Source organism: Hemiscyllium ocellatum, chromosome 14, assembly GCF_020745735.1.
Source record: "Hemiscyllium ocellatum isolate sHemOce1 chromosome 14, sHemOce1.pat.X.cur, whole genome shotgun sequence".
Taxonomy (NCBI): domain Eukaryota; kingdom Metazoa; phylum Chordata; class Chondrichthyes; order Orectolobiformes; family Hemiscylliidae; genus Hemiscyllium; species Hemiscyllium ocellatum.
The window spans coordinates 67,806,503-67,833,522 of record NC_083414.1 but is presented as its reverse complement, the minus strand read 5'-3'; the positions used below and the strand labels follow the sequence as shown (position 1 = coordinate 67,833,522).

The 27,020-nt window shown below is 41.0% G+C and overlaps 1 protein-coding gene across 1 annotated transcript in view; it reads left to right on the top strand.

Annotated features, from left to right (window-relative positions):
• dock3 (dedicator of cytokinesis 3) overlaps positions 1-26,488 on the top strand; it is a 721,249-nt gene extending 694,761 nt beyond the window's left edge. The window contains exons 52-55 of the mRNA XM_060835046.1: positions 3,398-3,403; positions 12,093-12,206; positions 20,535-20,617; positions 25,988-26,488. Of these exons, the coding sequence (XP_060691029.1) occupies positions 3,398-3,403; positions 12,093-12,206; positions 20,535-20,617; positions 25,988-26,479 (695 nt within the window). The 3' untranslated portion in view covers positions 26,480-26,488. The remainder of the gene's footprint in view (positions 1-3,397; positions 3,404-12,092; positions 12,207-20,534; positions 20,618-25,987) is intronic.
• The last annotated feature ends 532 nt before the right edge of the window (positions 26,489-27,020 follow it).

The following is a 27,020-nucleotide window of genomic DNA, read 5'->3' as shown; positions in this document are numbered from 1 at the left end:
AAAGGAAGCTGGAAAGAAACACATACTAAACCTACGAGGTATCAAATAAAAACTGAAAGAACTGCTGAAGCTGTGAATCAGAAACAAAAACAGAGGTTGCTGGAAAAGCTAAGCAGATCTGGCAGCATCTGTGAAGAGAAATCAAAGTTAACGTTTTGGGTCTGGTTACCCTTCCTCAGTGCTGGAAACCAAAGGTGAGACCATAAGAGTTGGCAGCATGAACGGACACATTCATGGGTGTAAGGAGGACGTATGCTGAATTACCAATAGGTGAATTTGATTCAATTTGCCTGTACTAGCAGATTTGACCAGTTTAGAGAGATGGGTCAGAGAGGCTGTTTTCTTTACAGGAAAAGATATCACAACATCAAAGGAGGCCATTTTGCCAGTCATGTTTGTATAACCGCTCCAAATGAGCAATTCATTTAGCTTCATTTTCCTGCCTTCTTCCTGCAACCCTGCATATTCTTCATTTTCAAATAACAGTCTAATTCCATTTGAATGCTTCGATTTAACTTCAGCAAGTTAATCAAACATAGATTTCCCTTAAGAAATCTGTGCTGAAAATGCATTGCTGGAAAAGCGCAGCAGGTCAGGCAGCATCCAAGGAACAGGAGATTTGATGTTTCAGGCATAAGCCGTTCTTCAGGAATGCTGCCTGATCTGCTGTGCTTTTCCAGCAACACATTTTCAGCTCTGATCTCCAGCATCTGCAGACCTCACTTTCTCCTTAAGAAATCTGTGTTGGCTTACTGTAGTTAATCTATAAGACTATCAATTTTATCTTAAGTGAATGTTTAAACCAACTGTCCTGTTGTTGCTTGGTTTATTTTTAAGCCTTTTTTGAACATGGGCAAAACATTTGCAATTCTCCAGCCCTCTTCATCACCACCAGGTCTAAGAAAAGTTTAAAAATTATGTCCACTGACTTGGCAATTTTGACTCTCACTTTCCACAGTACCATCAGATGCATCTTATCTGGTCCTGATCAGATTAAAGTACAGTCTAATACCTCTTCCTTATCAATTTTAAGCCATTCTAGTAAAAGGAAAATATGGTGGATGCTGGAAATCTGAAACATAGAAAATGTTGGAGAAACGCAGCAGGTCTGGCAGCATCTGTGGAGAAAATAACAGCATTTTGAGTCCGATATGACTTTTCTCCATCTTCTATGTCTGAATTACCTTCTCTTTCTCAATGGCCAGGGTAGCATTTCCTTTCTTGGTAAAGACAGGTACAAAATATTCAGTTAATATCTCAACTATGCCCTCTACCTCCTCAATCCCCTTACTGATCCCTAATTGGCCCTATTCCTCCTTATACAACAGTTTTACTGTTTCTAAGCCTATGGAAGACATTGTTATTCCATTTTAAATTGGTTGCCAACCTCTTTTCAAATTTCCTCTTTGCAGCTCTTATTTGCATTTTCATCTCTCCTCTGAACTTTCTATATTCTGCCTGATTTTCAAGTATATTTTCTACCCAATATCAGTCATAAGAACACTTTTTCTTCTTTTCCTTAATTTCAATCTCTTTGTCATCCTTGGGGTTCTGTTTTTTTTTCATATTGCCTTTCCTTTTGTGAAAATATGCTTGAAATTTCTTTTTTGAAGATAACTCGTTGCTCAGCTATTGTTTTTCCAACCAAAGCAGATAGATTTTCTCTCAGTTAATCAGTTTTTAAAGTAATGTAATTATGTAATGTCCTGAGCATAGTACTGTTTGGTCTGTGACTAAGCAGGTTCCAATTTTAAAAAAGGATGCACGTGTGAATAAAGTGAAAATAGTATATTGTGCAATATTTACAGTGACAAAGTGATTTTCTTAAAAGCACGCCATGCTACCATGTGCTCTCATAACTGTTTAAGTTTTCTTTTCCTAGCTGAGGTGAGCAGCAGCTGAGGTGAAGGCAAGATGTTGTGTGAGATGCACCATTGGCAGGTATCCTCTGAGGTCTGGAGCCTTGAGGTCTCTGGCTGCCTGAGGATGTCCTGCACAAATGCAGAGGCAATCTCCTCAGCCATGCCTACCAGAGGTAGTGGGGTTGATGCCAGGTGGGGATGAAAAGACACCACTCACCCTGTGACTACCATAAGCCTCCTCTGGGGCTGTTAACATGGATTTCTCCTCCATCTGGTTAAGCAATAATATTTCCCTTAAGAGAAGGACTACCTGGAAAGAGAGATCCAGATGCCTCAATGCCATATGGACCCAATGCTTGGAGTGATGGAATGTAGGTTAGCACACATAAGGATCAATTGCTTGACTTGCTCTTCATCATGGTCATCAATCTCTCGATGCAGGAAGCCGTGCACTAATCTGCCAACGCTTGGTTATTTGCTTGAGAGATATGGGTGGTGGTGGTGACCTGTTTTGTTGAGCCACTGTAATCATACTGTAGGTAGACCCACTATGCTCTTAGGGAGGGAAATCAAAGATTTTGATCCAGCAACTGTGAAAGAAGAACTTGTGGATAAATAGACTTCTTTACAGAAGACAGAAATCAATGCACTCCCACTGGCATCTCTGCCATATGTTCCCCTAAGCTCTGCTTCATTTTCTACAGACATTTTATGGCCATGACATCGGCATGGAGCTCAGTAAAAGGCTGTTCTCCAATAGTCTCCTAAATAGCCAAGACCTGACTATCACAAACTCCCTTTGCATATCTACACTGTGCTCACAAGAATGTGGCTCTAATTATAAATACAATCCCTTACAGTTTAAGGCATGTGAACAAATTTCTTTGTAAATGCAATGCCAGTGAACAGACTCTTCAAGGGTGCAGGCAAGGCAGCTGACAATGCATCCTCTAGGACATTGGTGTCGTCATCCCCAGAAGTCTCCTTAAGTGCCTGACATCTTATTTGTGGTTTGCAGAAACCTGTAAAGGAAAACAGAGAGAAGCACATGAAGATAAGATTCCAGAGTCTATAAACGTAGCACAGTTCTTTGCATGCTCTTGAACATCGATTATGGCAGCATCTCGTTGAATTAAAATTTAACATGCTCTGATGTCTTGCCACTTCAGGATCAGTCATTTATATAAATGATTTAGATATGAGAATAAGAGGTATAGTTAGTAAGTTTGCAGATGACACCTAAATTGGTGGTGTAGTGGACAGCGAAGAAGGTTACCTCAGATTACAACGGAATCTTGATCAGATGGGTCAATGGGCTGAGATGTGGCAGATGGAGTTTAATTTAGATAAACGTGAGGTGCTGTATTTTGGGAAAGCAAATCTTAGCAGGACTTATACACTTAATGGTAAGGTCCAGGGAGTGTTGCTGAACAAAGAGACCTTGGAGTGCAGGTTCATAGCCCCTTGAAAGTGGAGTCGCAGATAGGTAAGATAGTGAAGAAGGCATTTGGTATGTTTTCCTTTATTGGTCAGAGTATTGAGTACAGCAGTTGGGAAGTCATGTTGCCGCTATACAAGGCCACTGTTGGAATATTCCTATCGAAAGGATGTTGTGAAACTTGAAAGGGTTCAGAAAAGATTTACAAGAATGTTGCCAGAGTTGGAGGATTTGAGCTTTAGGTAGAGGCTGAATAGGCTGGGGCTGTTTTCCTTGGAGCTGAGGGGTGACTTTATAGAGATTTATAAAATTATGAGGAGCATGGACAGGATAAATAGACAAAGGCTCTTCCCTGGCGTGAGGGAGTTCAGAATTAGAGGGCATAAGGTTAGTGTAAGAGGGGAAAGATATAAAAGAGATCTGAGGGGCAACATTTTCATGCAGAGGATGGTATGTGTATAGAATGAGCTGCCAGACGAAGTGGTGGAGGCTAGTAAAATTGCAACATTTAAAAGGCATCTGGATGGGTATATGAATAGGAAGGGTTTGAAGGGATAAGGGCTGGGTGCTGGCAGGTGGGACTAGATTGGGTTGGGATATCTGGTTGGCATGGATGGGTTGGACAGAAGGGTCTGTTTCCGTGCTGTACATCTTAATGACTGAGTCCACACCGACCCTCCAAGGAGTGACCTACCCAGACCCACTCCCCTACATTTATCCCTGACTAATGCAGGTAACACTATAGGCAATTTAGCATGGCCAATTCACCTGACCTGCACATTTTGTGACTGTTGGAGGAAACCAGAGCACCCAGAGGGGACCCATGCAGATATGGGGAGAATTTACAAGTTCCACACAGAGTGTGGCCCGAGGTAGGAATCGAACCCGGGTCCCTGGCACTGTGAGACATCAGTGCTAACCGCAGAGCCACCATGCCACCCTCAAGTTTCTCTGTTTTTCATTGTTGCTCAGTTCATCCAAGCCAGGTATCATCACAGTGAATTCTGCTCCTGAGGTCAGAGTATCCTTTGTAAGGCATAGTACTCATAACTGAACACCAGATTGACCAGCACACTGTATAATTAGAGTAATATCTTAGTTTCATATTCTCATTCGGTTTTATATTCTATATCCTTTTTTACATTAATGTCATTCCAACTTTATCTGTTTACCAATTTCTAATCACTGGAAAAGTAAACAGTTGGGTTACTTGAATTAATAGTAAAACCTATATAGAAGACAAACCTGATATAGGAGAAAATCAGGATCAAAATCCTTCTGTGGGATAGAATATCGGAAAGATGTTGTGAAACTTGAAAGGGTTCAGAAAAGATTTACAAGGATGTTGCCAGTGTTGGAGGATTTGAGCTAAAGGGAGAGGCTGAACAGGCTGGGGCTGTTTTCCCTGGAGCATCGGAGGCTGAGGGGTGACCTTAAAGAGGCATATAAAATTATGAGGGACATGGATAAGGTAAATAGGCAAAGTCTTTTCCCTGGGGTCAGGGAGTCCAGAACTAGAGGGCATAGGTTTAGGGTGAGAGGGGAAAGATATAAAAGATACCTAAGGGGCAACTTTTTCATGCAGAGGGTAGTACGTGTATGGAATGAGCTGCCAGAGGATGTGGTGGAGGCTGGTACAATTGCAACATTTAAGAGGCATTTGGATGGGTATATGAATAGAAAGGGTTTGTAGGGATATGGGCCGGGTTCTGGCAGGTGGGACTAGATTGGGTTGGGATATCTGGTCGGCATGGATGGGTTGGACTGAAGGGTCTGTTTCCATGCTGTACATCTCTATGACTCTATAAATGGAAATGTAATGCCTGCGCTGGTTTGATATTGGACTGAATTGAACGTGTTTGCAATGTGGGTCTGATAAACCAACAGCTACCTGCAAGTGATCAAAACATGTTGGTTATAGTGTAAAATTACTCATTTATCAATGTATCTGTTTCACAGCCCTACACAATGTGTTCAGACATTGTTATTCAACAAATCTTACAACAGCAACACGGTCATGTATGGTGCAATGCTTTTCTTAAACAAGTTCTTCTGAGATTCAAAATTACAAAATACTTTAAAAGCCATTCAGTTCAACATGCTGCTTCTGTTGAAACAAGCCAACAATTACCATAATTCTGTACCTTATCATTTCTTAAATTGTGTGTTTTTTTCTAACATTCTTCCTGGAAGCCAATCCAAATGTTAATCATTCTGTATACAAAAGAATATCCTGAAAACAGTCCTAAAAGTTATCATTTATTAGTTTGAACCAGTTTCTTCTTGTCAGCATTTAACCTCTTCCATTCCTCCACATCACCAGAAAAAAAAGGAACCATCACCACTCTGACCTAACTTCCAGGGAGTGCCCATTTCCACCCTACTTCCAGTTTCTTGTCATTGCCATTGTTTTTTTTTCTGCATACTCTACAGTTTTGAGTTTAACTAAAAACCTTTCATATGGAAGTTGAAAATTTTTTTGGAAATCATGTTACATTCCATGTGTATGTGGGAAGTTTAGTCATGTATTGTTGCTGCTCGTGAATTATATGTGCTGCTCACATACCCTTCCCCTACCATTATCTAGCCTCTTGTATTTTAAGTTCATTCTGTTTCCAACTGTTTCTTTCTGTTTCTGTTTCCACCTCTCCTAGTTTATCACATGCACATTTGACCTCTCCATTTGTTTTCTCTTTTCCAGGGTTCTTTTCATTTATCCATGTCTTGGATCTTCTCTGTGTTGAATATTGTTTACTTGATTAATGTTTTTTAGAAATAATAAATGTTTACTCCAGATAATAATTCCATTATTTTTATATGCAAATGAGGAACAGGTTACAGGCCTTCATCTGTTACCATTCTAAAACATATGCATTATCTACTAATATCTGCCCATTGTACATTAACTCCGACATGATGATTACCTCATTAGTCTCCTTTCCATGTCTATTTTAACATGCCAGCTAACACTGGGGATTTCTTTCTTTCAAGGTATTTTAGTTGGTTTAGGATTTACTTCTCATTTGTATTGACATTGAGTTTTGTCTTGGTTTTCTTGAGGAAATTGTTCAGCTCTCTAAGTACTTAGAGAAGTAACTGTTTAAAGTATTTGCAGTTCTGTACCCATTCTTGGTCACAAGCTCAATTATAGCTTTTAATGTTCTAATCTCCTCTCTAATAGCCTCTCGTTACATATACATCTGCAGGTCTTGTAGAGTCATAGAGGTCCACAGCACAGAAAAAAAGGCCCTTTGGCTCATCACATCTGCGCCAGTCAAAAACAACCATCTAACTATTCTAATCCCATTTTACAGCAGTAGCCTAAGATGCCTGGACATCACAAGTGTACATCTAAATAATTGTAAAATATTATGAAGGTTTCTGCCTCTACCACCCTTACAAGCAGTGAGTTCCAAATTCACACCACTCTCTATATGAAAAAGCTTTTCCTCATATCTCTTCTAAATCTCTGCCCATTAACATAAATCTATGTCGCCTGGTCATTGATCCTTCCATTAAGGGGAAAAGTTTCTTTCTGTTTACCCTATGTTCATCATAGTTTCTACATCTTATCTATACGTCCCCTTCTGAATCTCCTCTGCTCTCAGGAAAGTAACCTCAGTCTGTCTAATTTCACTTTACATTAAAACTCTCCAGCCCAAGAATTATCCTGGTAATCTTCTCTGCATCCTCCAGTGCTATTACATCTCTTCTATAATGTAGATTCCATAACGACTCACAACGCTCTACTTGTCGACTAATCTATATTTTATACAGTTCCAGTATAACCTGCCTGCTCTAAAACTCTATGCCTTCAATAATAAAGACAAGTATACCATGTGTTGTCTTAACTACTTTATTCACCTGCCCTGATACCATAAAGTACTCGTGTACATGCACACAGGGTCTCTCTCGCAAGGTCCTATTGTTAATCATGTATTCTGTTGCCTTGTTTATTCTGCCCAAGTGCATCACCTCACATTAATCCAGATTGAATTCCATTTGCCACTGATCAACCTCTGACCAGCACATGCAATCTTGTAAACTTAGGCTCTCCTCCTCACCATTTATCACCCCAATTTTTGTACATCTTTAAACCTGTTGATCAATCTCCTACATTCAAGTTTAAATCATCCATATAAACCACGAACAGCAAACCCCACACTGACACCTGTGTAACCCACAATGGACACAAACTTCAGGTCGACAAAACACCCCTTAACCATCACCCTTTGCTTCCTGCTATGCAGTCACTTGTGGATCCAATTTGCCAAATTTCCCCAGATCCCATTGGCTGTTACTTTTGCTATTGGTCTCCTGTTTGAGATCTTAACAAAAGCCTTACTGAAGTCTAAGCAGTCTATATAAAAAGCATTGTCCTCATCTACATACCTGCTCACCTCTTTGAAAAATTCAAATTGGTCAGATATGACCCTCCTTTCACAAAATCGTGCTGACTGTTCATGATTAATTCCCGTCTCTCCAAGTGCAGACTAATTCTGTCCTTCAGAATGGCTTCCAATGATTTCCACATTACTGCAGTTAGACTACCTATTCTCTCCCCCACCACCACAGTTAGACTATCTATTCATTTCTTGCGGTGTTAGTTTAACTCAGTTGGCTGGACAGTTGCTTTGTGAAGCAGTGTGATGCCAACAGATTGGGTTTAATTCCTGCAGTGGCTGAGGTTACCATGAAGGATTCTCCTTCTCAACCTCTCCTCTCACCCGAGATGTGCTGACCCTCACGTTAAATCACCACCGCTCCGTCTCTATCTGAGAAAGCAAAATTATGGTCTGGTAAGACAATGGGAATATACTCTCTCCTTTGCACTTTGTGATTGCTCATTTACTTTTCACGACTTTATCTTACATTCATAGACATGAACTGTTTGTCTTTTCTCCCTGTAGGTTTTGCAGAGGTTTCGCAGAGGTTTCTTCCTCTTTGTTTCACTTCTAATTTGCTTTTTGATCCACTTATCACACTACTTCGTTTGAGCTTGGTTAAATTGTTTATAATCAAGCTCGAACACTGTCTCTTTTTTACTTTTATCAGTTGTATAAGGTAAAAATGACAAAAAAAATCTACTCTATGTCCCCCTTTTTCATGTTCAACATTATATTTTTAAAGATGTCTATTGTGTCTTTTGCTCATGTTTATTGTATTTTTCTATTCACATTTTCATCCAACCCATTTGTTTTAAATCTCTTTACAGTCACAGTCATAGAGTAGGACAACACAAACGGATCCTTCAGTCCAAATCATCCATGCCAACCAGATATCCTAATTTAATCTAGTCCCATTTGCAAGCATTTGGCTTAACCTTCTTTACTACCCCATCTATCTGCGACTCCACTTTCAAGGAACTAATAGCCTGCACTCCAAGGTCTCTTTGTTCAGCAACACTACCCAGGACCTTAATCATTAAGTGTGTAAGACCTGCCCTGATTTGTCTTTACAAGTTGCAGCACCATACATTTATCTAAATTAAACTCCATTTGCCACTCCTTGTCTCATTGTCCAATCTGATCAAGATCCCATTGTACTCTTCTTCGCCAGTAACCTTGTTTGCTGTCGACTACATCTCCAATTTTGATGTCACCTGCAACTTACTAATCACACCTCCTATATTCACATTCAAATGATTTATACAAATTATTTGAGTTTAGCTCCTTTAAAAGTTATATGTCTAGTTCCTGGTCTTTGCAATAATAGGTCCAGAATCATATTAAATTTGATCAGTTCATACCATCTCCCAGTGATGCTTTGATTTCCATTTCCTGTAAATTGGCTGGATCACTTATGAATGAATTTATCAATCATTTATGAATTCAGGAGTCACCAGTGAACACTGCCTCTGGTTCCATTTACATTCTTGGTCATGATGCAAAGATGCATAATTTTTACCAACTCTATTTATAATTTTATTGGGATAACTGAAATCTGCCATTATAATAAATTCCCTGTTCTTGCACAGCCTTTTCATCAACATATAATTCCTGTCATCCTTATGGTAGCCTCTGTGTATGTACCAAATACTTAACATTAACCTAGATATTTTCACATTGTAGGTTTTTTGATTCGTTATGAATAGTAGATTAGATTACAGCGTGGAAACAGGCCCTTTGGCCCAACAGGTCCACACCGATCCGTCGAAGCACACCCACCCAGACCCATTTCCCCTACATTTACCCCTGCACCTAACACCACGGGCAACTTAGCATGGCTAATTCACCTAACCTGCACATTTTTGGACTGTGGGAGGAAACCGGAGCACCCGGAGGAAACCCGCGCAGACATGGGGAGAATGTGCGAACTCCACACAGTCGCCTGAGGCAGGAATTGAACCTGGGTCTCTGGCGCTGTGAGGCAGCAGTGCTAACTGCTATGCCACCATGGTGCCCATGGTATGAACTAGCTAGTTATTTCTGTAACTTACTACGTTACATAGGATTATTCATTTATTTTCCTGTTTTCCCTTTATAATGGTTTTACCATTGTCTTTCTAAACACAAAAGTCTCCTGTATTTTAAATTGATTTACAACTTTTCAATTTATCCTCGTTTCTGATTTCCCATTGCATCCTAGTTTTTTATTCATTCATTCATGTGGGTGTCTTTGGCTAGGCCAGCATTTTATTGTCCATCCCTCATTACCCAGAGGGCAGTTCAGAATCAACCATGTTGATGTGGGTCTGGAATCATTTGTAGGCCAGACTGCTAAGGACATCATATCTCTTTCCCTGAAGGACATTAGTGAACTAGATCGTTTTTACCACAATTGACAATGGTTATACGGTCACTATTAGACTAGCTTGTCAATTCTAGAGTTTTCCGTTTATTGAATTTAAATGTCACTGTTTGCCATGGGGGGATTCAAGCTCGTGTCCGCAGAGAATTATCCTAGGTTTCTGGATTACTAGTCCAGTGATATTACTACTATGCCCTCCTCTCTCTCTTCCTCCCTCCCTCCCTCTCTTCCCCCACACCTAAACATGTCCTTCTCAAAAAGTCTGTCCTCTTTCACACATAGTGGACAATACCTCATCTCAAAGGGTGATTGGTCCTAGCCATCTATAATTGAAGAAATACATCAAGATGCCCGATTACTTCAGTTTTACCTCCTCATCATAAAACTCCAGACTTGTGCTTAGCACTATCCCAAACACCACAGCCGAGTCTCATGCATTACTGTTTGTGATAATACGTAATTTCACAGTAAGCAAAATTAATTCAGTTGCAATGCTAATTTGACCACTTACTATAGACTGTGACCATCTAGGTTCATATGTACGAAGCAGTGAGAGAGATTATGTGGTTTTGATGTCATTTTGAAAGGGGAGGAAACCTTGCGCATTTTTCAGTTACTTAAATATTACAATTTAATCAAAATTCAACACCTAACCGCATTGCCCAGTGTGATACTGAGTATTTACAACTGATCTCAGGAAGGTTACCAGTTCGCCTGGGTATTCTGGGTTAAAGCAAACATCCAGAAGTTTCTGTTCCTCAATATTATTGAAAAACCAGGACCATCAAAAAATGCTTGTGTTTGGATGCTATGTGAATATGGAAAAAATCAACTCAACCTACTTCCTCCTACAACAATCTGCTCAGATATTATCTGGGCAGTCCCCAGGTTGCAAATGGGTTCCACTCGAGTCCATTTGCAAGTCAGAACACAAGGCTGGACAATATAAAATATCTGTTCTTAAGTATAGGAAGCATTCGTATGTTGGACCTTTGAAATGACACCCAGTACAGGATTGCATTCATACATTAGTATTCATAAATTCATTAATAAACCAGGACCTCCGTATCACGAATTACAGGAAATTGGGAACTTACTCATTCAACTGGAGAAGACTGCCGGAGAACCTTTTTACTCCAGTGAATACAGATACTGTTGTTGTTACTGTTTTGCACTGATGCCACTTCATTGTTTTGATCTTAATTATTCTTCTTGCCATTCATCATAGATTTTCATCAACCTATGTAAATTTATCTGATGCATCTGAAAGTATCTGTACCCTCAAAGGACATGTCCAGTTTTCCCCGGGAGAACATACTTAAAGTAGTGTTTCAGGATTACTTCTCACCTCTTATTCATCATGGCTAACAGTGAATTGATGCTTGTTTTACCAAGTAGATTTAACTTGATCAAACCAGGATGCTCCAACGGACTGGAAAGGTCATGAGCACAGTGAATGGAGTCATGTACGTCTGGGTCCTGTTAGCTTTCTTTGTTGTGCATCACAGTTCAACAAAGTTAAAGGATATGTCAGGTCTTTTCATTGTCTATATGAAAGGGGCAGCACAGTGGCTCTGTGGTTAGCACTGTTGCCTCACTCCTGCCTCAGGCTCAGTCTTTGTGGAGTTTGCACATTCTCCCAGTGTCTGCGTGGGTTTCCACTGGGTGCTCTGGTTTCCTTCCACAATCACAAAGGTGAACAGGTCAGGTAAATTGGCCATGTTAAATTGCCCATTAGTGTTCAGGGCTGTATAGGTTAGGTGTATTAATCTGGGATAAATGTAGAGCAGGCAAATGGGTCTGGATGGATTACTCTTCGGAGGGTTGGTGTGGACATGTTGAGCCGAAGGGCCTGTTCCAACCCTGTAGGGCTTCTATGTTCTATATCAGCAAGTTCTTTCTCATCCATCAGGAATACGTGGTTCCTAGTTTTTTTCATTTCCACTGCATTTACCTTTCATTTGCCTGCACCAGACTTTATTGCATACCAGTTCAGGTACTTGTTGACTGACATTGGTTTCACTATGTTTCAGCGGTGCCAGCAGCTCCCAGTAGCTGGAGTTTAGACAGTGGAACCAGGGACACAATACCATTCCTCTCAGCACATGTGGGCACAGTAGTGGCACCCCCAGTACCACCTCGATCATTGCCACCTGGTAAGTAGAAATCCAAGCCCCTTTGTTGGGTTGGCCTGGTAGAGGAAAGTTAGCTCAATGTTAGCTATAAGTGATGGGTAGGAAAATAATGTTACTACAAATTGCTCTTGTTACTTATGTAGAAACACAGAAAATTCAGGCCCAGTAACCATCATGCCTGTGCCAGATGATCCAACCTAAGTTCACTTTTCAGCTCTTGGTCAATAGTCCTGTAGATAACAGCACTTCACATGCATATCCAAGTTCTTTTCTAACTTTTACCACACCCATTATGGAGGGAAATAAATTCTCCTCAACTTTCCTTTAATTTTTCTACCAAATATCCTAAATCTGAGCCTATTTATATTTTGAATGATTGCATACCCCTCCCAATCATGAATGTCAATGCTATCACACTTCAAAGAGAGCTTCAGAGGACCTTTGAAATATTTTCTAAACCCTCTCCTGTAATATCAGCCACTTGAGAGTTGAGAAAACAGAGCCCTGTGAAGGAGATGGTTTTTAGCTGTCTGGACACAATGTCAAATTGATTAAAATTGATTTTGCAATTTTGCCTGAATGCTAGTAAGCTGGCTTCACAGAAGAACATTAGTGTTTGTATTATGACCATCCCATTGAATCCAGAGATAGCAACAGAAGCATTGCTTGATGGAATCACTTCAGTAGTTGAACATATTCCTGAGCAGTTCAGGTCTCACTGCAGTACAAGAATGGGGTAATGACAACCACTTTGCACATTAGAATTGACTCAGAGTTCTTTGTTGTGAAACACTGACTGCTTGGTGTATAGAAGGTTGAACTCGTGCAGCTAATCTGATACTGGTGCTCCTCATTAATGGTGGCTTTTTGAGAGAGATTTTTGCCAAGGTGTATAAAGTGCTGAAATAATCCAGAGTTTCTCCTTCTATATGAGAAGTGGCATATTTGGCTGATCTGTTCTCGATTGATATGAGTTTGTTTTAACAATATTCAAGAACAGACTGGAGTTTCTACTGTGCAGAATTGAAGAGATTAAAAATGATTTACAAATCTGGTGCAGAGTGGACAATGGCATTGTAATTAATTGCAAACTGTGGATCATGTACAATTATAGTGGTCTGTTCAGTTTTGGCATAGAGGAGTTTGAGGTTAAATATTTTCCATCTACATGGTACTTAATGTTGACGTCAGAGGACAGTTGTTCTTAGATAAGGTGAATAATCACTGTCAAGTAAAGTTTTTTTTGTTCTTGGAAAGTGGGTGTCGCTGGCATGGCCCACATTTATTTCTCATCCCAGACAGCAGTTAAGAGTCAAACCCATTTCTATAGTGAGTAACATGAGGGCTATCATGCAGCCTTGTTTGTCCTCGTCGATTATGTGAAAACATTCCCTTCAAGCTGCTCTTAGGTTCCAGATGTTACTGCTGCATATGGACCTTAGAGGCCCACACAGCCAGAAAGAAAATTAAAAGGAATGCACCTCTTTCACTAAACGAGACTTTATCTCCACTTCCTTCTGGCCCTATCTGGCAATTTCTTCATGGGCCTTTTAAAAACTTTAATGATGATGGTGTTCCGCTGCAGATGTCACCTTTCTTGGGTTTAGACCAGAGTGGTGCTGGAAAAGCACAGCAGGCCAGACAGCATCCGAGGAACATGAAAATCGTCGTCTCGGGCAAAAGCCCTTATCAGGCAATTTCTTGGCCCGTTCTAGTGTTGTTTTATATCTATTACTCTATCTTCTGCCCTTTTAACTCCTTTCTAAAGCAGGAGGCTTGGCTTTATCTGAATAAATATAATGACCATTCCTGGGTTATCTTAAAACTTACAAGTAGGGTTTCTGAACCTCTCAGTTCCCACCATCTTAGTCACTTACTGCAAGTTTAAGTCAAGTAACCCTTCTTTAACCACTCCAACCATTATGGATTTTGCTGCCTCTGGTATAGCTTCTGAATCTATTTTGATTCCTATCTTTCCTGCCAGTTGGTGTTGGCTTTCTCCAGTCTTCTCAGTTTCTCCGAGCTGTCCTTTTCTGTGTGAGGTGTACATTGTGCCATCAGCCAAATCAATCCCTAATAAAGTATCTATCCTTGGCAATGGTAACCTTACGTTATCACAACTGTCACCAGTCTTATAACAAGTTCACTGTTTTTTGCGAAGTACCATCAAAGGATCTTTGGCAAATTCCTGTAGTGAATCTTCTAAATGGTACTCATTGCTGCTACTGGGTGTCAATGGTGGACGGAGTGGATGCTTGTGAATCTGGTGCCAAGCATACTACTCTGTCCTGGATGGTGTCAAGCTTCTCGAGTGTTGTTGGACTTACGGTCATCCAGGCAAGTGGACACAGAGACATAGACTTGTACACATAAAAACAGACCCTCCCAACATATTCCAGCACACTTCTGACTTGTGCCTTCTAAATGGTGGAAATGGTTTGTGGAGGCAGGAGATGAATTACTTCCTAGCTTCTGACCTTTCTTGTAGGCACAGTATTTATATGGCTAGTCCATTATTAGTTTCTGGTTACAATAAAGGTTAATTTGAAAAGGACCCCTTCACCTTCTGGATGCCCTTCTTCCAGACCAATGGATTAATGGTTTAAAAGGTGTCAATGTAATCAGGCTTTCTTGACTGAACAAAAGAATCAGTTTATTAGTTATTAAACACATAGACACACATTAAGAATAAGAACTGAGTCCAAAAGGAGTTAAGAATTTAAAAAATGATGTGCAGATCAATTTCTGCGTCATTTGTGTAAAGTAGGTAATAGCATGTTGTGTCAGTTTCAGGATTCTTGGCCAAGCAGATTGATTTTGTCCTGTTTCCTTTCAATCGTGGCTAGTGCACCCAGAGGGAGAGCTGTTTTTCTCTCTCTCTCTCTCTTTACCTACAGTCCAAAGATGTTCAATTGGCTGTTCTCAACCCTACAGCCTTCACAGCACAATGACCCACATATTAGGATGTCAGGCCACTAACATACACAGACCAGAGTTGAAGCTCACTTATAACTCTATTTTTTGTATGTCCTGAGAACAGAAAAACACAAATATGTCTGTAGGAGCATAAGAAATAGGAGCATCAGTAGACTTTGAATCTTAAAACCTGCCCTACCATTCAACAAGTTCATGGCTGATCTGCCCTGCAGCTCAACTCTCCTGTTGTGCCAGCTCAGCATAGGTCCAACAATTCTCTGGGGTAGAGAATTCAAGACATTCACTACCCTCTGGGAGAAGAAATTCCTTTGCATCTCAGCTTTAAGTAAGTGTCCCCTTACTTTATAACAACGTCCCCTAGTTCAACAGTCCCCACTAGTGGAAATTCAAGTCAAGTGTGCCTTGCCTTACCTGTCAACCCCACTCAGAATTTTGAGTGTTTCAATAAGATCATCCCTCATTCTTACAAACTTTAACAAATAAAGGCCTAACCTGTTTAGTATTTATGACAAGTCAGGTGGGGCAGCACAGTGACTCAGTGGTCAGCACTGTTGCCTCACAGCGCCAGGGACCCTGGTTCGAGTTCCAGACTCAGGTGACTGTCTGTGTGGAGTTTGCACATTCTCCAGTGTCTGCCTGAGTCTCCTCCGGGTACTCCGGTTTCCTCCCACAGTCCAAAGATGTGTAGGTTAGGTGAATTGGCCATGCTAAATTGCCCATAGTGTTCAGGAATGTGTAGGTTAGATGTGTTAGTCAGGGGTAATGTAAACAGGGTAAGGAAATGGGTATAGATGGGATATTCTTCAGAGGATCGGTATGGACTCGGGCCAAGTGGCCTGTTTCTACACTGTACGGATTCTATTCTATTCAGTCCCTTCATCTCAGGAATCAGCATGGTGAATCGCTTTTGAACAGCCTCCTGTTTTCAAATACAGGGACCAAAACTGTACACAGTACTCTATGTGCAACGTCACCAATAACTTGTATTGTTTTAACAACAGTCCCTTGTTTTTAAACTTAATTCCATAGCAACAAAAGCCAAAACTCCATTTGCCTTCCTAATTATATTCTGAACCTACTTGCCAAATTTTTGTGTTTCATGCATAAAAATACATAGATCCCCAGTGCACTGCACACTTTTTTTTTGGAATCTTTCACCACATAACTAATTGTCTGCCTTTTAATTCTTCTAATCAAAGCACATGACCTGACACTTGACTACACTAAACTCAACCTGCTAAGTTTTTGCCCACTAACTCACCCTATCTATTTTCTCTTGTAGATTCCTGACATCTTCATGATGTATTCTCAAATCTCAAATTTGGATACATTACACTCTGGTCCCTCCTCCAAGTATTTAATGTAGATAATAAATAAATGAAGCGCTTGGCACTCCACCTGTCGTACCAACCTGAATAAGACACATTAATCCCAACTCTGCTTTGTCAATTAATCAACCTTCAATTCATGCCAATACCCCAATACCATGAGCTAAGAGAAAGCGAGGACTGCAGATGCTGGAGATTAGAGTCAAGAGTGTGTTGTTGGAAAAGCACAGCAGGTCAGGCAGCATCAGAAGAACAGAAGAATTGACATTTCGGACATAAACCCTTCATCAGGAATAAGGAAAAAAAAACTCTAGCAAATTTGTCAAACATGAATTCCCTTCCACAAAACCATGATCTCATTAATGACATTAAAATGATCTCCTATCAATTTCATTAATATGGACTCTCTAGCATTTTCCCAACGACAACTGTTAGGTAAACTGGTCTGTTGTTTCCTCCTTTCTGACTAAATCAAAATGGATTTGGAAAGGAAATAAAGCACTGTATAGAAGAGCCCTTTATTTCTTTTATACTCAGATATGCTTTCATATACAAATAAGCAACATTTCCACCACCAAAATCACTTTGATTTTGTTTTTTTTAACATTTTAATTTTTTTTTATCAACCTGTTCAGTGATGTTATTATACACTTCTAGAATTGGTGGGACTTGAACTCAGGTCTCCTGACTCAGACATAGGGATACTACCATTTTTTAAAATTATTAACTCATGTTTCTAATCAACCTGTTCATGGATGTTAATACATACCTCTGGAGCATGTAGGGCTTTTATCCAGGCCTCTCAGCTCCAGGGCAGGGACACTGCTAGTTCACCACATTTTTAAATCAAACTGATCAGAGATGTTATTATACATCTCTGCAGCAGGTGGGATTTGAACCTGGACCTCCTGGTTCAAGGCCAAGGACACCACAAAGATGGCCCCTCACCAATGCACCACTAAAGAGCTCTGGTGATGAGTGCCAGCTGGGCATTTCATTGCCTGTTGCCAAGGGAATTCATATTCAATCTCCACAAATATTAATTAGTGATTCCCCATTGGCCTTGTAGGAGTTATTACACAAGATAATGACATCTTTGTAATATCTATCAAATCATATCCATATTTCTCCTGTCAGATCATTTACTGTTACAAATACCATATATGTTCAGTTAAAGAGCCTTAAGCTTTGACTTTTTATTATTTCTGCTGCACTCCGCACATATTTTGTACTGTCAAATTTTGATTATCATTTTCCTTTTCAGTAATGTGCACTTATGTTTTCTTGTTTCTATTTGATTTGCTAACCAACTCAGCACTGCAGATGGTAGAATCTGAATTCAATAAAAATCTTAAGGTCTGATGATGACAATGAAACCATTGCTGATTGTTGGGAAAAGCCATCTGGTTCACGAATGTTTTCTAGGGAAAATAACTGCCATCCTTACTGAGTCTGACTTATATGTGACTTCAGACCCACAGCAATATGGTTGACTCTTAGCTGCCCTCTGGATAATTAGGAAGGAACAATAAATACTGACCTACTCAGTGAGATACACATTCCATGGATGTATTAAAAAGAAACCTTATCTGTAATACAATTCATCAAATTCACCAGGACACCTGTCAAGAATGGTTCAAATAAAGCCTGTGCCAAAGGAACAGCTCTTCCTTGGTGTCAGTGTGCCATGAATCAGAACCCATTTCTTCCACACCAATCTGTGAGCCACATACTTACTTCTCTATTTATCCTAAGCCAATTCGCATGTGGTTTGGGTATTAATCTGGAGATTACTAGCATGTGTTTTATATTTTAATTTAGTTCCAAACAGCTTGTAATCCCTCAGCAGAATCTCTTTCCTAGTCCTGCCTAGGTCATTGGTACTTACGTGGACCGTGATATCAGGATCCTTCCCCTGCCACTCTTGTTCCTTTTCAGCCCAGAACAGATGTCCTGAAGCTTGGCAACAGTTAGCAACAAAGTCTTTCAGCATCTATTCCCCTAACTGTGCCATTTCCCGTAACTCCTCACTTTTTCTTTCCTCACCCCACCCACTTGAATAGTGCTGTGGATCATGCTACTATGGTCAGTTCGCTCATCTTCCTTTTTTTGTGCCCTTGTCCACATTGGGAGCAAGAACCTATTAGGTCCTCGTACCTCTTAGGTAAGGGGTTGGCTGAGACTTCTCCATAGCTAAATTTTGAATCATAAAGCCTGCCTCACCACAGTCACATCCTTATGTCCTTGACCACAGACCAAATTTTACACAATTAATCTAAAGGGCATGACTGCCTCCTGGAACCAACATTCAGGGAACTCTCCTGACGTCACAAGGCAGATTCCAGCTCATCAACTCTGAACTGAAATTCCTCAAGCAACTCTTCTGAGGAAATATCACCTGAGCTAAAACATTAACACTAATTTCTCTTCACAGATGCTGCCAGACCTCTGAGTTTTTCCAGCAATTTCTGTTTTTGTTTCAGCAACTGCTATAGTTGTGGTTACTGTGAAGTCTGCTGGCATTCACCAGCTCCGGATACTACAGCTGCAATACATTTCCTGTTTAGCCATCTCTATTCAATCCAATTAATTAATTTCATTGTTAAATATTTTACGTTTCATCAGTCCTCTTCAGCTACAATAACATCTCCTTACTTAAACAAAATGATCAATTGAAAGGTCTGGCAGAGATACCCACCAATCACCTAACAGTTTACCTGTGGTGTCACACTTCAGCTTTTACAAGAAGAAACAAAATGAAAGGACTCTCTGTTGCCAACTTTTATCTTTCACCACGCCGCACTTCTCATGTAGGTCCACCCTCCTAGTCACCTTTTCAGTTTTCCATTTAAAATTTCCCCAACTCTGTACAAGTGTGAGATTCCAGAATTCCTCTCCAGACGGCCGCTTAATCTAAATCCACGGTCCTGTTGGCTGTATCAGTACTCTTTTAAAAACCATTTAGAATTAAAGTTCAATATATCCGTAGGTGATTTAGGATTATGATTTGTGGTCAGTGACAATAGAGGAGGATTCTCTGTTATCCAATGAAGTTTTATAGTTTGGAATCCATGTGCATGAGATGCTGTTACGTCACCTGTACAGTTATGTAATGTTGTCAATGAAAAGGATGATGATCCAATGGTAGTAATAATTTTTGAGTCAGTTGACTTTGCTACATGTACGTGTTCTAAAATAAACACAAACAGAAAATGGAAGAAACACTAACAAATCAGAGAACTTAAAATGTTCAACTTTGTTTTTCCCTCATAAACACTCCCTGGTCTGCTGATTTCTACCATTTTCTACTAATGTTCCAGATTTCCTGCATTTGCAGGAGAGGTGAAGGATGAATGTTTTCAGTCAACACAAAAGTAGGAATTATGGTTAACTCTGAACATAGCAACAAACAACTTCTGAAAACAGTCAAATTGGGCAAACAGATATCAGATATAAGAAACCACTTAAAAGAACCATTTTGGAAAGAATATACTGAATGGAAAAAAATTTAAGAACATAGAAAATCAGATAAATCTTTAAAAAAGGAAAGATGAGTTCATAATTTCATTTTAAAACTTGACACTTTTTTTGAAAATAGGGTACAGAAACAGAAAAGTAACACTAAATCAAAAATGGTGTGTTTTCAGTGCTCTGAAATAGGAAGGGAGTCAAAACATGGAATATACAAAACAGCTTTATTAAAGGTAGCACCAGGACTTGAGGCTTTCACTATAAAGTAGACTGGGACAAGGGAGGGGAGAAGTTCGGAGAAATTTCTTTAAGGGGTAGGACTGGTAGGTCATCAAATCAGAAATAGTGGGGCTGGGGAAGTAGGAGAGACTTATTATTACTATTTGAGAGAAAATGAATAAATATTTGAAAAGGAAAACAACAGAATAGATTAACAGGGTTTGGGAGTCAGTTTCAAGTCAATGGGCAGAATTTCCTCTTGTGCTGTAAAATGTAAAAGTTCCACATTATATTGGTAATTTGTTTGTGGTGATGGTAATGATGGAAGTACTTCATGATAGTGGTAATGGTCATGATGAGGCTGGTTTAACAAATCTCCTTTTTGTTTACATAGGTCATTTCACTATGAATTTTGATCCCTTCCATCATCAGATCAGTGATATACCACCTGCCTTGCCTGCACGAACCCTACGTAAAGTAAGTATTGTACAATAGGTCAATGTTAACTTGGGCACCTCCAAATAAAGAGAAAAATTTGTTCAACAGTTAATCTTTCCATAAAAGTATTTGTGAATTTTAGCTGTGATGCTGAAGTGTACTTAATGTAATGGAGTGATTATCCAAATGGCCATGGTACATGTACACATTGCCCTTGAAATCCACCTAACATCTATTGTTTGAAAAGTATTAGAATCAATTAAGTAAGTAATAGCAGACTATTTGGAAAATCAGAATCTCATCAAGCAATGTCACCATGACTTCATGAAAAGGAAATTATGTCTGACTAATTTATTAGAGTTTTTGAGTAAGTCTCATCCAGAGTGGATAAAGGAGAATAAATAGATGTGTGTATTTGGACTTCCAGGAGATGGCATATCACAAAAAGTTGTCATAAGAGCCCACAGTCTTGGAGGTAATGTGTTAGCATGGAAAGAGAATTGGCTTATCGGCAGGAAACAGCAAGTGGGGATAAGTTTCTGTTTCAAGTTGGCATCCATTACCAGTGGGGCTCCACTAGGATCAGTGCTGAAACCACAACTGTTTACAATATATATTAATGACTGGGGAAGGACATGAATGAGCTGTAGCCAAATTTGCAGACAACACAGAAATAGGTAGCAAGGTAGGTTGTGAGAAGGAGGAGGTGGGTAATGCAGATTAGAGATTAGAGTCAAGATTAGAGTGGTGCTGGCAAAGCACAACCGGTCAGGCAGCATCCGAGGAGCAGGAAAATTGATGTTGGAATGAAGCTGGGAGCCTCGGAAGTGGAGAGATAAATGGGAGGGGGCTGGGCAGAAGGTAGCTGAGAGTACGATGGGGGAAGGAGGTGGGGATAAATGTGATAGGACAAAGAGGAGTGTGGAGCAGATAGGTGAGAAGCAAGATTAACAGGTGGGATAGGTTGTGAAGACGGTGCTGAGTTGGAAGGTTGGAACTGGAATAAGGTGGATGGAGGGGAAATGAAGAAACTGGTGAAGTCCACGTTGATGCCAATGTGGGTTGGAGGGTCCCAAGGTAGAAGATGAAGCGTTCTTCCTCCAGGCATTGGTGGTGAGGGAGGGACGGTGGAGGCAGCCCAGGATCTGCATGTCCTCAGCAGAGTGGGAGGGGAGTTGAAATGTTTGGCCGGGGGAGGTGGGATTGATTGGTGCAAGTGTCCCGGAGATGTTCTCTGAAGCGCTCTGCGAGAAGGCATCCGGTGTCCCCAGTGTAGAGGAGACTGCATCAGGAGCAATGGATACAATAAATGACGTGCAGGTGAAACTTTGATGGATTTGGAAGGTGGGGGGTGTGGATGCAGGTTTTGCAATAACTGCAGTGGCAGGGGAAGGTGCCTAGTGGGGAGGGGTGGGTAAGTGGGCGTGGACCTGACCAGGTAGTCGCGGAGTGAACAGTCTTTGCAGAAAGCAGATAGGGGTGGGGAGGGAAATATATCCCTGGTGGTGGGATCCATTTGAAGGTGGTGGAAATGGCGGATGATGCGATTTCTGCAGAGGTTGGTGGGGCGGAAAATGAGTACGGGGGGATCTGACCTTTTTGCGGTTGGAGGGTTGGGTTTCAAGAGCAGAGATGCTGGACATGGATGAGATGCGTTGGAAGGCATCTTCAACAACGTGGGAAGGGAAATTGCGGTCTTTAAAGAAGGAGGCCATCTGGTGTGTTCTGTGGTGGATTTGGTCCTCCATGGAGCAGATGCAGCAGAGGCAGAGGCAGAGGAATTGGGAATACAGGATAGCATTTTTGCAGGAGGTAGGGTGGAAGGAGGTGTAATCCAGCTAGTTGTGGGAGTTTGTGGATTTGTAAAAAATGTCAGTGTCGAGTCAGTTATCGTTGATGGAGATGGAGAGGTCCAGGAAGGAGAGGGAGTTGTCAGAGATGGTCCAGGTGAATTTAAGGTTGATGTGTTGGTGAAGTTGATGAACTATTCAACCTCCTTGTGGGAGTATGAGGTGGCGCCAATGCAGTCATCAGTGTAGTGGAGGAAAAGATGGGGAGTGGTGCCATTGTAACTCCAGAAGGTGGACCGTTCTACGTAGCCAGCAAAGAGACAGGCATAGCTGGGGCCCATGCGGGTGCCCACAGGCAACCCCTTTCATCTGGAGGAAGTGGGAGGATTCGAAGGAGAAATTGTTAAGGGTGAGGACCAGTTCAGCCAAACAAATGAGTGTCAGTGGAAGGGCACTGGTGGAAAAATCGGAAGAAGAAGAAACAGGGCTTGAAGGCCCTGGTCATGGCAGATGAAGGTGTATAGGGATTGGATGTCCATGGTGAAGATGAAGTGTTGGGGGCTGGGGAAACGGAAGTCTTGGAGGTGGGGAAGGGCGTGGGAAGTTCCTGGACTGGGAGGATAGGACAGTATCGAGACAAGTGGAGATGAATTTGGTGGGGCAAGAAAGGGTCGGCCGTGATAGTCAGGCTTGTGGATCTTAGGTAGGAGGTAGAATCGGGTGATGTGGGGTTCCCGAAATATGAGGTTGGAAGGTGTAGTTGGGAATTCCCCTGAGGTGATGAGGTTGCGTATGGTTTGGGAGACTCTGCTTTGGTGATGAGAGGTAAGGTCATGGTCGAGGGGGTTGTGTCTTCGAGTGGGCACCTGGCTTCAGCAGTAGAGGTCAGTGCGCCAAACTACCACTGCATACCCTTTGTCTGCTGGTTTGATGGTAAGGTTGGGGTTGGAGCAGAGGGCTGCGCATTGTGAGGGTGAGAGAATAGAGTGGGGGAGGGGCAGAGGAAGTGTTTGATGTCATCTCACGTATTGAATTCATTGATGCATGGATGGAAGGGAATGAAGGTAAGGTTTTTGCTAGGTTGTGAGCAGGATACAAACAGTTATAGAGAGATATCGGTAGGTTAAGTAAGTGGGCACAAAGTTGGCAAATGAAATATATTGTGGGAAAATGCAAAGTTTTTCATTTTGGAAAGGAGAACAAAAGAACAGTATTATTTAAATGGAGAAAAAAAAACTGCAGAAAGCTGCAACACAAAGGGATTTTGAGATAAGTGTACACGAAACAGAAAGCTAAATAGAACACAGCAGGTGATCAGAAAGACTAATGGAATGTTGGCCCTTATTTCAAGAGGGTTCGAGTATATGAGTAGGGAAGTCTAACTGAAAGTTGCTGCCAATGAGACCACATCAGAAAATATAAGTGAACAGTCTTGCTCCCCTTACTTATGGGAAAACATAATTGAAGGGTGTTCAGTAGGATGGTCCCTAGTATGGAAGAATTGTCTTCTGAGGAAACACTAAACAGGTTAGGACTCTACTGGCTGGCGTTTAGAACAGTGAGAGAGGATTACATTAATTCATACACGATTCTTAAGGGGCTTGGCAGAATAAATGCTGAGAAGATATTTCCCCTCATAGGAGAATCAAGGACCAGAGGACAAAGTTCAGAATAAAGGTGCCCCAATTAAAGATTGAGATAAGGAGAAATTTCATCTCTTTAGAGGGTTGAGTGCCTTTGGAACTCCTTGCAAGAGAGCTGTAAGAACAGAGTACGTATACTTAAGACTGAGATAGATACATTGTTGATCAGTAGGTGCAATCAAAGGTTACAGGGAAAGTGTAGGAATATGGTTGTGAGGAATATCGAATCAGACATGATGCTACTGAATGGTGGAACAGGCTTAACGGCTGAACGACCTCCTACTGTCCTATTTCTTATGGTTTATCCCGTGGCTGCAACAGGACAGATCATAGGAAGCATCTGCACATGCACTGATGACTTCATCACATTCAGAGTGTGAGATGCCATTATGAGAACAGGTGCCACTGAGGAGGGGGCTGGGACAACAGAGGCCGGCTGCAGCATTAGACCATAAGATATAGATGCAAAATAAGGCAATTCAACCCATCAAGTTTGCTCCACCATTCAATCATGGCTAATATGTTTCTCAACACCATTCTTCTCTCATCTCTGTAACCCATGATCCATTTACCAATTAAAAACCTATTTATCGGTCTTAAATGCACTCAATAATTTGGCCTCCACAGGCCTCTGTGGCAATGAGTCCCACAGATTCACCAGGGACCATCCTACTGACTGAAGACATTCCTCATCTTAGTTCTAAAGGTCATTCCTGAAGCTATGCCTTCATGTCCTAGTCTCTCCTCAGAAACATCTTCCCCATGTCCACCACATCCAGGCCTCTAATTATTCTGTAAGTTTCAATCGGATTCCCCATTATCCTTCTAAATTCTTTCAATACAGACCCAGAATCTTCAACCACTCATATGATAAGTCCTTTATCCTTGGGATCATTCTTATAAATCTCCTCCATCACCTCTCTAATGCCACCACATCCTTCCTTAGATATGGGACCCAAATATTGAATATTGTTCGCAATATTCCAAATTCAATCTGACCAGAGTCTTCAGCAACCTCAGCCATACATTTCTACTCTTGTACTCTAACCCATTTAAAATGAATGCTAACATTGCTTTCGCCTTCCTAACTTCCAACTGCCAGCCTCCATTTCTCAAGCTTGTGCTTCAGTTTTTATTTTTAAGAGTTCCTTAAAAATCTGAAGAACCTCTTTCCCTGCAGTGCCACCTTGAAACTGCATTCTCTATGCACTGCCTGCAGGTAGTGTTACTTGAGTTACAGCATTCATATAAATAGAAACAAAAAATAATTAAACTAAAAAGAATTAACAGACAAGATAGAATTTTAGTTCCTGGATTCAGTCTTGTACTTATATTGTGGCTTTTGAAAAACCAAGACATCCCAATGTATTTTGAAATGTGATCACTATCATAATGCAGGTAAACATTGCACAGCCATAGCAACTTCACAAATAACAATTTCATAATCTCTGTAGTCATACTAGTTGAGAAATAAAAAGTGGCCACGGCATCAAGACAACTTCTTGCTTATCTTGCAGATATGTGATGGGATTTGACTAGCCAGTGGTAAATGTATGATCCTTTGTGTCTTTTAGTCATCTAGATAAGATGGTTTCATTTTCAATGGTGTTAAGGTAGCTGATCTCAGTTACAGGAATGATAGCACCAACGCAATTACCCTTAATATATAAAATGAAGGAAAGTGAAAATTAGCCTTAACATGGTCTTCCTGATTGCTATCCAGTGACTCACAGCAAATTGTTCATCCTTGTACCATGAGGCACAGAGATCAGATTTGACTGTAAATATATTCTGGACAGTTGAACAGTGCTGACTTTCAATGTCATTGTTCTAAATACACTTTGTCACTGACAATTGGCATGGGATAATCACCTGGCTAGAATGTTCTACCTAAGAATGGTTTGAGTTGAAAGAACGTTTTCTGTACACAGAAAGAACTGTGAATACTAACTTTTTTTCTCCTTTCTCCCCCACAGTCTTCGTTACACCCAATTCCTGCATCACCTACAAGCCCCCACTCGGGTCTTGATGGCAGTAACTCCACTCTGTCTGGCAGCGCAAGCAGCGGGGTATCCTCTCTGAGTGAAAGCAACTTTGGCCAATCAATGGAGCCACCACGTACAGACACAACAGATTCCAGTCAGACTTGGAACCCAGAGGAGGATGGGGAAGCCCCTTACATACCAGTAAGGTACAGCCTATCTGAACCAGATGTCATTGAATCTGTGAAAGCTCACCCATGCCGTAGCCACTCTGCTCCCACTGGAGTTATTCCTAAGGAATCCACAGAGATACCAGCTTTGCCCCCCAAACCATATTACCCCAGACCTACATACATAGGCAATGAAGAAACACTTGAAGAAGAGAGCAGGCCAAAGGCTTTCACACGCAAACTCTCTCAGTCTGGTCACAGCGGTAAAGAGGAGCAGGCCAAGGTACCGTGGCAACATGGCATCAATCAAGACTAGGCCACAAAAAGGGCTCAAAATTAAGGTGTTCACTGGTTCATCCTACGGGTGTCAGCCACCTCTGTTTATTGTAAACGGATTACATTTCTTTGCAAAACTATTTACTTTTGACTAATACTTTGTTTCATGAAAAGGAAGGCCTGTTTATTTACGGCCTGGCTGCTCTCTGATTGTATTTGCAGTTGGAGGTCCCTGTGTGGAGTACAGGAGTGTTCTGAAAAGGCCTCAACCCTTCAGGTCCAAAATTTCCTGTTGCATCACACACTTCACTTTGATTATTCAGAAAGCATAGAATGAATGAGGCATTTGATGATTGAGATCGTTGTGAACACTTAAGGATATTAGTCATTTCATAAATTCATGTCTCTCCTCTCTATTTCCCCTTTCTCGATCTTCTGGTCAAAGCATTTGATATACCTCCTTACCAGGTCTTCCACTGACTTTCATCTTTACTAAAGTTGTGAGTAAAATTGTCATTGAGATATCATGCATCCTGTGTATGAAAAGCATGAAGGTAATGTCAGACAGAAGTGTACCAAAC